Source organism: Syngnathus scovelli, chromosome 7 (assembly GCF_024217435.2).
Source record: "Syngnathus scovelli strain Florida chromosome 7, RoL_Ssco_1.2, whole genome shotgun sequence".
Lineage (NCBI taxonomy): Eukaryota > Metazoa > Chordata > Actinopteri > Syngnathiformes > Syngnathidae > Syngnathus > Syngnathus scovelli.
The window spans coordinates 2,408,439-2,422,855 of record NC_090853.1 but is presented as its reverse complement, the minus strand read 5'-3'; the positions used below and the strand labels follow the sequence as shown (position 1 = coordinate 2,422,855).

At 45.8% G+C, this 14,417-nt stretch overlaps 1 protein-coding gene across 7 annotated transcripts; it reads right to left on the bottom strand.

The window, feature by feature from the left end:
- Positions 1–820: 820 nt before the first annotated feature.
- On the bottom strand, positions 821–11,449 carry picalmb (phosphatidylinositol binding clathrin assembly protein b). Of its 7 annotated transcripts, XM_049724805.2 has the most exons (24): positions 11,250–11,449; positions 10,769–10,911; positions 8,764–8,906; positions 8,553–8,628; positions 8,371–8,473; positions 8,195–8,288; positions 7,942–8,053; positions 7,758–7,864; positions 7,632–7,673; positions 6,251–6,336; positions 6,053–6,176; positions 5,843–5,976; positions 5,592–5,692; positions 5,285–5,437; positions 4,903–4,986; positions 4,532–4,624; positions 4,278–4,385; positions 3,767–3,883; positions 3,653–3,683; positions 3,476–3,575; positions 3,153–3,212; positions 2,690–2,794; positions 2,250–2,355; positions 821–1,651 (listed from the first exon to the last, which is right to left on the bottom strand). In XM_049724805.2, exons 2-23 carry the CDS (start codon positions 10,896–10,898, stop codon positions 2,263–2,265), a joined length of 2,196 nt encoding a protein of 731 aa, XP_049580762.1. In that variant the 5' UTR covers positions 10,899–10,911; positions 11,250–11,449; the 3' UTR covers positions 821–1,651; positions 2,250–2,262. The 7 variants fall into 7 exon arrangements, with proteins under 7 accessions (XP_049580762.1, XP_049580761.1, XP_049580763.1 ...); XM_049724804.2 differs by having other exon boundaries at positions 10,769–11,448; XM_049724806.2 differs by lacking the exon at positions 2,250–2,355 and having other exon boundaries at positions 10,769–11,447.
- Between the last annotated feature and the right edge of the window lie 2,968 nt (positions 11,450–14,417).

The following is a 14,417-nucleotide window of genomic DNA, read 5'->3' as shown; positions in this document are numbered from 1 at the left end:
CTGCCAAAGCCATTACTAGCGCTTACACGGAAGAGGAAAAAAAGAAAATATGAGATAAAGAGACGATAGGCTTTTTTTTTTTGTGGAAGCTGCTCTTTATTTGAAAAAGAAAAAACAATATTTGAGTGGTCGCCTGCTACAGGTTCTAATGACAGAAGAGATCTGCAGAGAGGATCATCCTGAATCAAGACTTAATAGGTGGAGTCAAATTGGATTTGAATCATGTTCACATTTCATACATCTTTCATTTTAGCAATCAAAGAACAGTCACTTGTTTTGTCTTAATTATCCTATTTACACTGAGCGCCGATCAACAGCGCTCGTCCCTCGTCCTCCACCGACGCTCGCCCACCCGCCGACCGAGCGATCGTGTTGATCTCCCGTCCGATTCACGTGGCGCTCGAGCGGGACGGCGGGTGGGTGTCTGCGTGGAAAGATGTGTGCAACATGAAGACAACTCTTCACATTCAGAGAGTAAAGGCAGCCTCGAGCGTGCTCGCCGAGTCGATGGCGTGCCAAGCTATTAAAGCAAAATGGAGCCCGCCGCCGCCGCCGAGATGGTGCGTGAAGTGTTACCCAAGTTACAAACAAAGACCTCGATATAGGCACAGAATGCACTATGTACTCCTTAGCGCAGGGGTGGGCCACCCTTTTCGTATCAAGTCCCCCAAGGGGCCGTACTAATTTTACAAAAACATGATCAAACTTCTTTTTTTTTCCTTTTCAATATTCATTATATATTACGAGAATGTGTTTCGGATTGGATGGTGGGCCGCATTGGTGCCCCACCCCTGCTTTTGCAGAAACCTCTGCACTCTCAGCACAGTGGCGGCTGTGATTTAATTTTTTTTTTTTGACATTTTTCTTTTTTAATTTTCATCTAGCAATAGTAAAAAAAAAAAAAAAATAACAAAAATCAATATTTAGTGCTCTATCATTCGGCTTAATAGGTGTCATTTATATAATAGCTATTTGTCACTCTACCTCTTGACGATAGTTTTAATGTTCAAGCACTCCCACGGGTGTTCAATGCTCATTATTATGCGCTGTTGATTTTACAATAAACCCCCCCCCGCTCGAGCTCCTTCGACCGATAATCATAAATAAATACAAACGACACAGGGAATGTCTACTGTAAACACGGTAAAAAAGACACAAACTAAACGGGTGTAAACGTCGTTAGCATCACTACACCGTGACGTGTGATGGACTGTGGCGCCGAGGGGGAGGAAAGGGGGAAAAAAAAAAGGGGAAGGTCCCCATCAACCGGCAACTAATCCCCCTCCCCCCGTTCGCTCAACACCCGACCGCAGTTTACATTTTTTTTTAGTGTCTTTTTTTTCTTAACCAAATACATAACATCAAAGTTTGTCAGCAGCCAGAACGTTACCCTTACAGATGACACTGTAAAATAGAGAGGGAATCCTTTTTTGTTACCATGGTTACAGAAAACCAATCGCAACATGTTTGATATTTTTAGTGAGTAGCGTGTGTGTGTGTGTGGGTTGGGGGGGGTGTAAGAGAGGAAAGTGGTGGAGGAGGGGAGGGTACGTGAATGTCTCTCCGGAGACCTGGACGAGGACCAAGCTTTTTGCTGCTAAGTGCTTCATCTTTCCGATAGACGAGCTCTTCAAAGTTACATGAACTGCGTCTGCAAGGGAGAAGGACACAAATTAGGCGAATGTACGAGGTCACGTCATCTCGGTGCTGCTGTTGGATAAGCCCCGCCACACACTCGGCAGCATATATTCGATGAGCTGCATTAATGATACATAGATTAAAAAAAAAAAGGTTTTCAGTTTCCATCCATCCAATTTCCACTACTGCTTAAGTTCTAGTTAGCACCTCAAACATGGTAGCTCAATGTCCCTTACACTTGTCCCTTAAGTGATATCATGCAAAGCTTGCTGTGGAAAAATATCTCGTGGGCGGGGCACAGAGAACAGTCAGCTGGTTAAATTCAATTAAATAAACAAAAAAATAAATCAGTTCTTAGCAGTATGCGATGAGTGGCAGGATAAAATAGGCGGCGTGAGGCTCATTACAGCCAAGACAGTGAGAGGAGCAAAGCAAGATCAAGCAAAGACTTAAAAGCATGTGGCATCTAAGTCAGATGAAGACAAAAACATGAAGACGACAGACAACGTGTGAGAGAAAAAGAGAGAGCGAGAGGATAAGCAGCCACACACGGATGTTGAGCACAGGCCACATATGGGATGCGGCCGCCAGCAGAAGGGGGCATGCTGTACCTAAGGAGACGCTCTACAAGAAATCCTTGAGAGAGAGGTGTGCAAACGGGTCCTGTCCGGGGGCTCGGAGAGGACTCTGGCTGGAAGGGCTAGAGGCCGCCGAGGGCTATTCATAGGAGGACACACACACACACACACACAAAGAAGTAGGGGGGCCAGAGGAGAAGTCAGAGAGTCAGCGCGGAAGACGGGGGAAGAGGGGGGATGAGATTAGTTCGGACAAGCGGCAATGTCAAATCGAATGTGTTGGATAGATGGAGGAGAACAATTGGAGGAAAAAAAAAAAACGAACAAGGAGATGATGCGGTTTGAGAGCAGAGCCGAAGCTCGTTCAAACCCGACATCATCGGCGTTTGCGCTAATTTGGGAATATGACAGCACGATGATCTCGCACACCAACACGAACACCTGGCAGAAGCAGGGAGGCGTGGTGCACCCACCTGAGTGCTGGACACGGAGCCAAAAGGGTTAGGCGGCCTCATCACTGGCTGCCCGTACATCATGGTGGGCGGATTCATCATGCCCATGGAGCCCATTTGTGGGGGCTAAAAAGAAAAATGGAGGATTATTTGTCAAACGTTGCAATCAAAGTACTGGTCCGGGGAAAAAAAACTATTCTTGGCTGATTTGGGAGCAAAAATTTAAGATAGGAGCACTCGATGCTGGAAGTGAACTTTACGAGGAGCAGTTTGGCCGATTGTGTAATTATTAAATAAACCCTCAGGCATGTAGTCCTTATCCTCTGAATAACAACCGAATTACTTATACCTACTGAGCAGCTGTAAAAAGCTTGCGCATGCAATTTGCTGCCCTCTAGCGGCCAATGTGCGCACATATTCAATTTCTAACTGAGCATGAAACAAATTTAACTTGTAACATGGTCGCTACACTTGCAGTACTCACCATGCCATAGCCCATCATGCCTGTGGGTGTGGTGGCAGGGAAGGCCATGATGGACGGCGGCTGTGGGAACATAAAAAGTTGTTCAAGGCTGCTAGAGATTTTTTTTTTTCTATTTTAAAGGACAAGTAAAATAAAAAAAATCTTACTATGTTCTATGCGCCATCACGAGTCTAATAAAAGTATTCTGATTAATATTGCATTTGTGGAAAGTCCACCCATTTTCATCCCATGTCAGGGGGGCAGCCATTTTGACACTGACTGTCGACTGGGCCGCACGCTGTACAGACCGAATGCCCCCCACCCCCGACGTAGATGTAAATCACCATGGAGACGGGGTTCCAGGTCGTCGTCGGTGCCGCTTTAGGTTGCCAGTTGGTGCCGCCTGTCAGCCTCTTCTCGCCGGGCTGACTCCAGTGCATGTCACTGTGGATTAAGGCGGCTTCAGTTAAGCGTTTCGACCGCAGTGCTGGGAGGACGCCGAGCGACCGTACGCCACTTACTTCTTCATGGTGCCGTTCCCGATGCCGAGGTCTGAGGGGAAAATCCAAGAGGCTTCAGGCAGGAACGATATAAAAATTCGATGCAGTTGAATAAATTCAGAAATGTATACATACTGCCGACAAGGTTGGCGAGGGAGGAGTCAAGGTCGTCCGACACCAGCTTCTCTGGCTGTTGATTGGACGGCAGGTTGGAGCCGGCAAGAGTCGGTTTCAGGATCCCTCCGGCGATATCTGACAAGACACGGAGGGTCAAATTTATGAATTGGTTCACTTGCCAAGAGAAGTTTCGACTATAATGTTTTGATAAAATTTTGTTATGACTGTTGACCATATGAAATTCTGGTGCCAACTTACGAGTTATGCTTCTAATGAAAAGTATAAATTACATGGCAAATAAAGTGAAATAAGTGACTAACCTCTCAATGTAGTAACATTTTGTGATCACAAGATGGCGGCACATGGCCATAAAACGGCATGAGGTATCATTGAGGTGACAATAAACTAATAAAAAAAATCTCAAGTGTGAATCGCAACAGGACTCTACCAAGTGCATATTAAGCAGGGAACATAAGAGAATAAAAAAATAAAAAATAAATAAAAAGATGACTTGAAATGAAATCCTAACCTTCAGCATTGAGGCTGTTGCTGCCCGTGGCTTTGGCCCCAAACACAGACTCAAAGTCCACTTGGAGACCTGCAGGTGGCTGGGGAGGGGGCTGAGGCGAGGAGTATCCTTAAAGAAGATGAAAAGAAGGCAGCTGCAGCTTAGACAAGCGACACCTCTCAAACGGGACGCGGTTCGACAAGCGCGGGGAGTCGTCAGCGAGTGGCGGAGCGGGATTGGCACATCCACGCGCACACAGAGAAAGCCTTCAATACCTCTGAATAGACCTGCTACAGTAGAGGGCTCTGTGGGGAAGGGAGCCTGGTGTGGGAGGTGCTGGGCAATGGACACTGGGCCACAGAAGGAGTCTGACACGCCACAGGAAGCATTAAGAAGAAGGAGAGGAAGAAGAACCAGAGCAAAAAAGAAAAAAAAAAAAAAGCGTTTCAGAACCAAGCCAAACAAGCAGGCAGGAAAAAAAAAAGGCAGCTAACATGTTAAGGAATTGAAAGTCACAAAAGTGTGAAATATTAGAGAATGTTACCATCATAAACGGGAGGGAGGGGGTGACTGAACATTGAAACAAAAGCTTTTGGGGTATTTTATAGGGTCCAATGTTTTACAGGACTCGGAGCCATTGCAGTACCTGAGATGGAGTGTTCTAGCCGCACTGTGCATTTGTTATTGCTTGAAACTGACACGTTTGTGTCAGTAAAAGGATTGTAACGATCTAGGGGAATCAAACATAGTGTTGGTAAAAAGAAAACAAACTTAAAAAAAGCTCTACAGCAACATCACACAACCAAACTTCATCTAAAATGGGATTTAGGTGGTTTGGGGGGGGTGGCGGTATCATTTTGAATAGGGGGTGGGCATCATTTTGGTTCTATAAAGGAGGACGCAACGATTTTAGCTTCACAGACAACAACACTGACAACATTTAAACGACATCAGCATGGAGGACAAGCACACTACGTCGTCATGCTTCGACGCCGACATGAGCGGAGAAACAAAATGAGAGTCATTACCACCAAACATTTCATGAGCAGACGTCCTAGTGGAAAAGCTAACACCGTCTGAAGACACGACAGGTAAGTGAGAGGCATCGACAACGAGTTTTGAGAGGAAAGGGTTAAGGTTTGGCATGGAGTCGTCTCCAGCTTCGGCGGAGGTGAAAGGATCTACAGGCAGGCAGAGAGAGAGAGAGAGACAGGAGAAAATGAAACAGACCAAAAACGAGTGGCGAGGAACTGGTGGACGTCAAAAAAAGAGCATGCAGAGCAGCTCCAAACAAGACGCAGGTGGCGAGCGAGAGGTGCGTCGGCGGCGCGCTACCTGCCCACGCCGTCGCCACGGGGAGCCCTGACGAGGCCGACTGCATGGCTGGCTGGAACGTGGACTGAAGGTCAAACAGGTCGCTCTCCATTTTCACCGCGCTGGAACCACGTTACAGAACGATGAGTCGTCATTACATATAAGAAAATGAAATATGCTGCCCCCTACTGTCACAATATATAATGCAGCAAAGGCAAATTTTTAATTGCATTTTCTGTTCTTGCCGCGTCAGACAATTAAATGTAAGGTACCCGTTGGAACAGCTCGGTGTGGAGAAGAGATCGATGGCCGGGGCCGTGTTAATAGTTCCCCCCGTGGTGGAGATGGGCGACGTATCAGTGGTGGCGAACGAGGGCCTCTTGGAGAGCTCCTTGAGTCTTTGCTCCTGCAAGATGAAGGACGCGCATCAAAAATAAAGCAAGAGCGCGACTCTTGAGCTAAGGTCGGCTCAGTTGAACCACCTTCAGCGCCTTGAGCCGGGCCTGCTCCTCTTCCAGCGCCGCCTGCTTTTCCCGCTCATCCACTTTGGTGAAAGACATTCCCGTGCTCGCCAGCGACGACACGGCGTTGGACAGAGTGCTGGCTCTGTGGGGCGGACACAAGTCACGCTGGGACCCGTGGAGTCACAGTCACAGCCCGTGATGGGCCAATTAACGTACCTGCTGGCTGCCGTGGAGTCTTTCACCTTCTTGCCCTCTAAAGAGGCCAAGTGCTGCTCCAGAGCTTCCAGGAGGCTGCTGGGAGCCTGTCGCGGCGAGAAAACACACTGTCAGCTTTCTGCTCACACGCCGCATGACCGTGTGGTGCGAACATCGACACCATGAAGGACAGTGGTGGGCAACCAAGCAAGGACAGAATATAAACCATCCTTTTTTTTTTCTTAATAACAGTTCCTCCAAAGTTAAACGACTCTAATGAGAACAAGCGCAAGAAGGAGGAAAAAAAAAAAAAAAAAAGATAGCTAAGATTTTCTAACGGTGACTAGTTTGTATTCTGCAACAACTGATTAAAAAAAAATAATAATCACCCTAAAAAATTTAGTTTCGAGTCAACCTTCATAGTAACACTCCATCGGATTTCACTTTCTGTGACTTGAAAGTTCATCGTCGCCCACCACTGATGGCATTCCTGCCATACACTTAGTCTGCATGAGAGCGACGTGTGTGTGTGTGTGCGTGTGTGCGTGTGGGATGACGCACTATACCGCAGCATGTTCAACAACCTACGGCAGATTGTTGGAATGGACCACAACTAAGCACAACAGGGGCAGCCATCTTGCAGCAAATGAGCTACTCTGATTTGACACTTCACTATGAGGAAAAAGACACCACATAGACCCCCCCCCCCCCCCCCTTCCTATTTCTTAGGCTGTTTGAGACAACCACGTGGTGGGAGACGGCACGAAGACATGCAAAAAAACGACAACATCGGCGAAGCAAGTCACAGACACAGAAGAAGAGTGAAATGAGAGTACTTACACAGACTGTGAACTAAAGTGGAAAGATAAGGGAGGGGAGAATACAGAATATAAAGGTGGTGACAGTCAGGGGAGGAATCCATTTGAGCAAATAAAGCGCCGACGGCACGGCACGGCACAGCACCTACAGTCCAAGCATGTGCGCAACCTTTACTGTCAATGTGCAAGTGTGACTCGACTGCAACCTCTGTGTGGACCTGACACCTTTATTTACTGTAGTGCAAGAAGAAGAAAAGGAAAGCTTGAGGCGCCAGAAGAAAAGGACAGAAGAGAGCACAGCAACTTCTGTGGAACCATGCGCTCAAGAGTGGCGGGGGTGAAAAAAAAAAAAAAATAACGGCATGCAAAGTGCAGAAAGAAGAGAGCATAGCCGATGGCGGCCATCTTGCTCAGAGGAAGCCGATCAGTGTGCTGCCTCATTCATTGTCATAGACCCGGGAAAAATGTCTGACATTATGGTATTTATCGCGGATGGAGCTTCTCATGAGTGTATATATATCGGTAGGTGATTTTAATTGATCCAAAAAGGGGAAAGAGAGAGAGAGACCAGCTTGCAAACTTACCTGGGAAAGGTCTGGAATGTCTCCTCGGTCGATGCCCACTTGCTGTTAAGAGCACATAGAAAGCCAAATTAGTTTTTCTTCACCCCCCACTTCTCACTCCAAGCATCCTGTAAGCCACTAACGTACCTCAGCTACTTTAAGGAACTCTGATATCCGGGTCATTCGGGTGAGGAACTTTTTGTAGATGTCCAGCCCTTCTTTGCACTGGGTTTTCTTCATGTCAAAGTATTTCTCTGTTTAGAAACCAAAGAGGAAAGTTTAAATGTTGGTGTGAGAAGAAGAGGAGGAGGAGGAGGCGGTGTTTTCTTACCAAGCAGGTTGATGATGCCTTCGTTGTAGGCAGCAAAGAGCCTGATGGAGTCTTTGAAGAGGAGCATGAAGGCTGCATTGATGACTCCATTAGTCAGCTCGTTGGCATTGACCTGCGGCAAAGCAAATTAGACATTTTTTGTAAACACGCCTGACGTTTCTCTTTGTGGCGTTGAGCGGAGAGAGGCCATTGACGCAGCACTCTCGCACACGAGGCTTTTTTTTTTTTGCGGCAGGTTTCACCTCCAACTCACATTGAAATCGAGGAGGGCGTCCATCTGGTTCTGAATAATGGGGATGGTCTTGAGCAGCTTCTCTGTATTCATGGTCCTCATGACGCCGTCCACTCTGAGAGGATCAGCGGACACGAGTAGTTAGTAGCCGCCGTTCTAGACAAGTACACGTTGTTTCCTCATTTTCAGTGTCTTACCCTCGCTTAACTTTGGTGAAGTCAAAGGCAACCTGTCTGTACGAAACGGCTTTCTCGTTCAGGTATCGACTGTACCGCCGGATAAACGTGGACATGTCGTACCCTGGAATGAAGAAACGGGTACGCGCATCAGACGTGTTATAAAAAAAAAAATATGACAGCGGGCGAGGTGGAGAGCTTACCTTGGAGGCCACTTTTGTCCAAGAAATTGCTGAGGTTGAATAATGTGTTCCTCGAAGCCAGGTACTGCACAAAACGCTGGAAATGGGAGTGAAGGAGAGGCAAACATCACTAAAAGGTATTAAATCCAATCATACATGCGATGGTAATCTGCTTGACATCAGTCGCCTGGGTGAGATTATCTGACATGCCGTGTGTGTGTGTGCGGCTCACCTCGTTGCCATACACCATGAGGTGGTGCGTGGTGATGAGCGACTTGAACACGACCACCCAGCTGGTGTTGGTGGTCCTCTCAAACAGCGAGTCGGCCAGTTGGGGAATGTTCACGTTCATCTCGTTGGTACAGTGGATCAGGTCTGACGCGGGAACAAACGAGATGCCATTTTGTCCTATTCTCGTCCATTTTTTTTAAACGTCAAGAACATTCCATAGGGTGATCGCAATGCCGTGCTGGCGCTATGAATAAACACAAGTGAGCGAGCGCCATGAGGGACAAGCTGAGTTTTGCGCCCCCAGGTTCAAAGTTGCCATGATTTGGACTCTCTCGATTCAATTTGGCAACGGCTGATCAATCCGTGGCATCTAACATGGCCTCTTTTTAATAGTAATGAGCGCATGGTGCACTCCATTCAGTTTTCTGTTCAGTGACGGCCGCTGCCAGCGATTGGTAAATCATACATGTGCTGTCTCACTCGCTCGGGGCTCATGTCGTTTTTTTAACATCCGCAGAGCTGGCCGAGCGACGCTAGTCAAAGCTGCTTGACCCGCTTTAAAATGGAAATATTTTCGACGGTCTTTATCGTTAAAAAAAAAAAAAAACTTGGCTGACGACAGCACGGATCAGAACGCCAACGTAATTGGGCCTCCCTTCTTTTGCCGTCCTATATTTGACTCCTCAAAATAGGGCAGGGTAACCTTCGCCAGAAGCGGATGCTAGTTAGCACGGGTGACTGCGTGAAGAAGAGCGAGGAGGATGAATATGGAGGAGGCAGTCAAGTGACAGCTAATAGCCGGCTTTTTGGGGGGCTTCTCGTGGGATATAATCGGACTCGTGCGACAGCCGTGATGATTCATACCGGAGGGAATTGCCTTGCGTCAGTGTGACATGCAAAGATAACTTGTGGGGGAATAAATCATGTTGCGCATGGGATCAAAGTGCAAAGTGTAACTGAGGGTCACACCAAATAGAACGAGAAGAAACTAACTGCAGCGTGGGCCAAAAAGAAGATCTAAGCTTTGAGGAAAAACATTCTTAGATTCACACAATTATATTTATCAAACAGAAGTCGTGAAGGCTCAATATTTGGTTCCACATTACAACACACTACAAAATGGCAACAATTTAAATAAAATCTTGCAGGATGAGGGCTTGATGGAATGTTTAGGGTTGCAACAGTCAAGAATTCTTGGTGTTGTGATACTGTGCTGAAAATACTATTAATTAAAATTTCTCATATCATATTAGGACTTCCAAGATTAATGATTCTGCAGGTTGGAGTTTCCTTAGGGTAGGTAGTTAGGATCTCAAGTATTTAAAAGCTGGGTCTCTAACCAGCGGTCACAATTCAACTTTCTGGGCCACCCAATACCGTGTAAGTTTTACATTTATGATGGCATTTTCTTGACTTGATTTTGCGATTGGCAGTAAAATGTTCCTCGGGCCGTTGGTTGCCTACCAGGCCGATGCTTTAACTCGTGACACCTCGGGCGAGTCACCTGAGCGGCACAACAGGTGTGCCACCTGCCAATAAAACAAAACGGGATCTACAAGCCCATCCCTAAAAATCATAATTGATAACATTTAATTTGTATCCATTAATTACAGACTGTAGGTGATAATGCGTGAATTTTGCTGGCAACAAATACATCTGATGTCATAGGGGGCCCGGTTAATACATTTTATACTGTTAGCATCTCCGACTACTATTACTACTTCTGCCTTTAACTAAAAGCAAAAATAAGGAATACAAGAAGAAACGTCATTAATCGACAACAAACAGCTTCAAACACAAATTCTGAAATTAGTTGAAAATTCACACGCTCGAGGAAACGTAGTTTAATTTGATGTCTTCTCCGTGACTTGCGATAGCTTTTAGCATGTTAGCGGCGCCTCAGGCTTTCGGGCCTAGTCGTTCCAACAGCCGCCATAACCTCATCAGCGGCGGCTTCAAAGAAGCGACACACTTTTAAAATAAAAAAGACAATAAAGTATACTCACAGTCTAAATGTTTCTTCTTCGGGCCCATTATTTCGTGAGTGGTGGCCTTGCATACGGTTTTGGATACGGCGGATCCCGTTACGCTGTGCTGGGCTGCCGTTATCCGGTCCGTAATGCTCTGCCCCGACATCTTCGCTCACTCGTTCCAACACAAAAAAATAATTCTGGGGAAGGGGAAAAAAAACACTTGCCGGCGTTTATTGTCGTCAATGTGGTCTAGCGGAGGGAGGATAACCCGTCCACCGCTTTGCGAAACCTGGCCGGACTCCTCCTTGCCTCTCCCACCGCGGTGGTTGGTGTGAAATCAGAGCTAAGCTAGTCGGCTGTTATAATAAGGAGGGCGGAATGTAGCGACAACAACAACAAACGTTAACAATGTGTCGTTGCGCCGCTAGCTGCCCGTCACACATTCAAGGCTTGCGGTGTTCGCATTCATCCGCCCCGGCTCTTAGTCTCGCTTTCATCCCGCTGTGGCTCACCGGATCCCCGCCTGCCTTCCTGCAGTTTATCTGCCTGCCTAGCGCCGCTCCGCCTCCCGGTGCCGCCGTCGCCGATGTAGCGCAATGGTGAGAAGGAAGAAGGACGCAGAACGGGCCCGGAGTGAGGGGAAATGGCGGAACTTGTCAGGCTAGCACGACGCCCGCTGACCCTGGATCCGCTGGCTCAGCGCCCGGGCTTTTAAAGACTGATGTGACGCAGGTGCACCTAACTGACCTCAGGCCAGCTAATATGGGCTATGAGGAGCCGTCAGGGACATAATTCACTATTATATTTCATACATACTACTAACGCGTTCTCGCATGTATTATTTATTTACCCTTCCCAGACACATTAGAAAACACTCTCTGAAGAAACACAAATGAAATGCTGTGATACGCACAAATGAAATGCACTCATAAAACTGATTTTTTTTTTTTAAATTCCACTCATTACTGAAAAGCTTTCATCCACGCAAGTCACATCCACCAATGAAACGCTCTAAAACGCTCTCTGAACTGCTCTCACACAAAGAACTGATATTTTTGCTCACTTATAAATTGGCTGTTGTTTTTGAATCATCTTAATCTGCAGAATTTTTAGCTTTGTGTTTTCAAATAATTTTAGTTGTTCAGTTTACTGATTAACATTTTTTTAGTTATACTTTCAGCAGAAAAAATATTTCACACACACAGACTCTCCTTAGTGACTATAAATAGTAGAATTTGTCTATAAATTAATAATTCCAACATAACAATGTATTCTAATTGACATTCCGTAATGACCTGCCTGAGCTGTGACCTTTGAACCCAGACCCGCAGGGTGGGAAGTGCATTTGTGGTGCAGTGACAGTTACTGACCACAGGGAGGCAGCATAGAACCATATGTCCTGCTCAACGCTTCAAGTCAAACGTCTTATTTTTTTCAGTTGCGGGGCTTTAACAAAACTCTAACACACAAATGACAATTAAAATGCAATATATTTTATAGTCATGCAGATTCCTTTTCTTTTCAATTTTATTGAGGTCAAAGATGAATGTCACACCCCACCATACACGTGGACACTCGGGGAGGAAGAAAATATTGAGTTGCTTTCATAAATAATGACGTACTATTGAGTTTCCCTGCTCCACCTGGATTAGTTGCAGGAGACCAAAACAACCTCTTCTTTCATTTTTGTTGTTTTTCATCATTTCTAACAAGTAAAAGGGTGAATCCAAATGCCAAATTTGGCAGAAACAAATTAATTTAAACCAGGTAGTACAGTCGTGTAGTGGGCAGCACATTTGCAACGTGGAGTTCATGGTTTTTTTTTTTCCCCCTACATTAATTTGGGACTCGCACATACGTGACACTCCTAAATTGGGTGAACAGGGCCGTAGTTGAGAGGAGGTACAGAGGGGACATGGCCCCCCCCCCCCCCATACTTTCTGAATCTGTCTCCTTCACAATTTTATTACCAGTAAAACAATTCCAATTTATTTTTTTTGACGCTGTGACAAGTTCTGAGATGCCCTTGAACGCATCACAAGTGGTTGTGTCAAAGGCGACCAATCACAAATACACACACACACAAGACAGACATTCTAAAAAAATATTTCACAAACTTGCCCGCAATCGACAAGAACATGCCGTTATCAAATGTCAACTTTTTTTTTCAAAACTTAAAGAAAAACCTATCAACTATTTTCACCCAATTGACATTTTTGGCTTTTGGAATCACACAGCTCACTGAGGTTTGAATCTCAGCACCGCCTTTGATGAGGGCTTCACCTTCCAGGCCGTGTTCAATCCGGCGCGTCGGGTTACGGTCTGACTCTCACAGGTTTTGTGACGCCACTGTTCGCTTTCCACGAGCGTGGATGTTTCAGCTCCATCAGATAACGGCAGCTCTATTTGGCACATCTTGAAAGTGGCGGTGCGTTGTGACTCGTGGGCCTTTAAAGGTCTCTGAGTGCAACGGCGCGCAAACACGGGTTCACCAGAGCACGGCCCGAAATGAGGACAAAAAAAACTTTGGAATCTCCATGATGATGGTTGACGTTGGAGATAATGAATTCATTTGAAATCGTTTTTCTACAAGAAACAGTAGGAATCGAAAATAATCTCGAGTCAAACTGTGAACGCCCTCTTAAAGAACACATTAACTCTACTGGTGATGTTCTCAGGAAGATTTCACAGGGAGTCAATTTGTGAGTAAATTGAGTCGAGATCATCATTTCAATACTCCTGCTTTTTTGTGACATTTGTGTTTAGCGGCGTGCTGTGCTGTGAGCATTTTCGACTGGTTCAATAAAGGTTAAGAAACTGCTCCAGAGCAGTTAACGTCTGTGTAAAATAAATATCTCATGTAAAAGTAAATCGCCTTGTGCGAATGTTGTTTGCCGATACCGTGTGCGAATACCGTTTATCGATTCCACCCATCAATAAGGAAAATAACATTCATTAAAACACTTCAATAGACTGTAAATTATTAAATAACAGTGGATCTTGATTATTCCTTCCGGTGTGCACGTCTTGGCCACCGGGTGGCAGTATAATAAATGAAACGAGGCAGAGGATAAAGAATATATGCCTGTGATTATTTTGAAATAATCTGTTGCTGCATTGTTTGTGTTGAAAGGTCTGTCTCTTAAAGGGGAATAAAAAAAAAAATCTTTACTAGGTTGTCATTATAGATTATTAAAATTAGGGCTAATAACAGATTGTCATGTGATGTGTCAAGAAACTCGTGCGTCTGAAAGACAAGCTCGCCCAGAAGTAGAACGCAGGGACACGGCACCGACTAAATAGGTCATTAGCTGGGTGTGAGTTGTAAAATAAGAAAGATGCTAACGGGCTTAGCATATGTATTCATTTCATGCGCTTGTGACCATCTGATCCCGTTCAGGGGCCGGCCGCCACTTGTTTGTTTGGACGCGGCCCATATTTGATTTCAGCTCTACCTCATCGTCAACAGCCTCGGGCTTCATCAGGAATTCCAAACGGGATCGGAGGCCAACACGTGAGGCGGGTGGGCCGGCACGAGTCGGAGGATGGAAGACCTGTTTTGAAGAGGAGGTCAACGCTGACGCAGGTGGAAGCGGGCATCCCGAGCATTTGATTTCAAAGTTCTGAAGTTTTATCATATAGTTTTTTGTTACAGAAAATCAAGTTTATGTTAGCATATAAA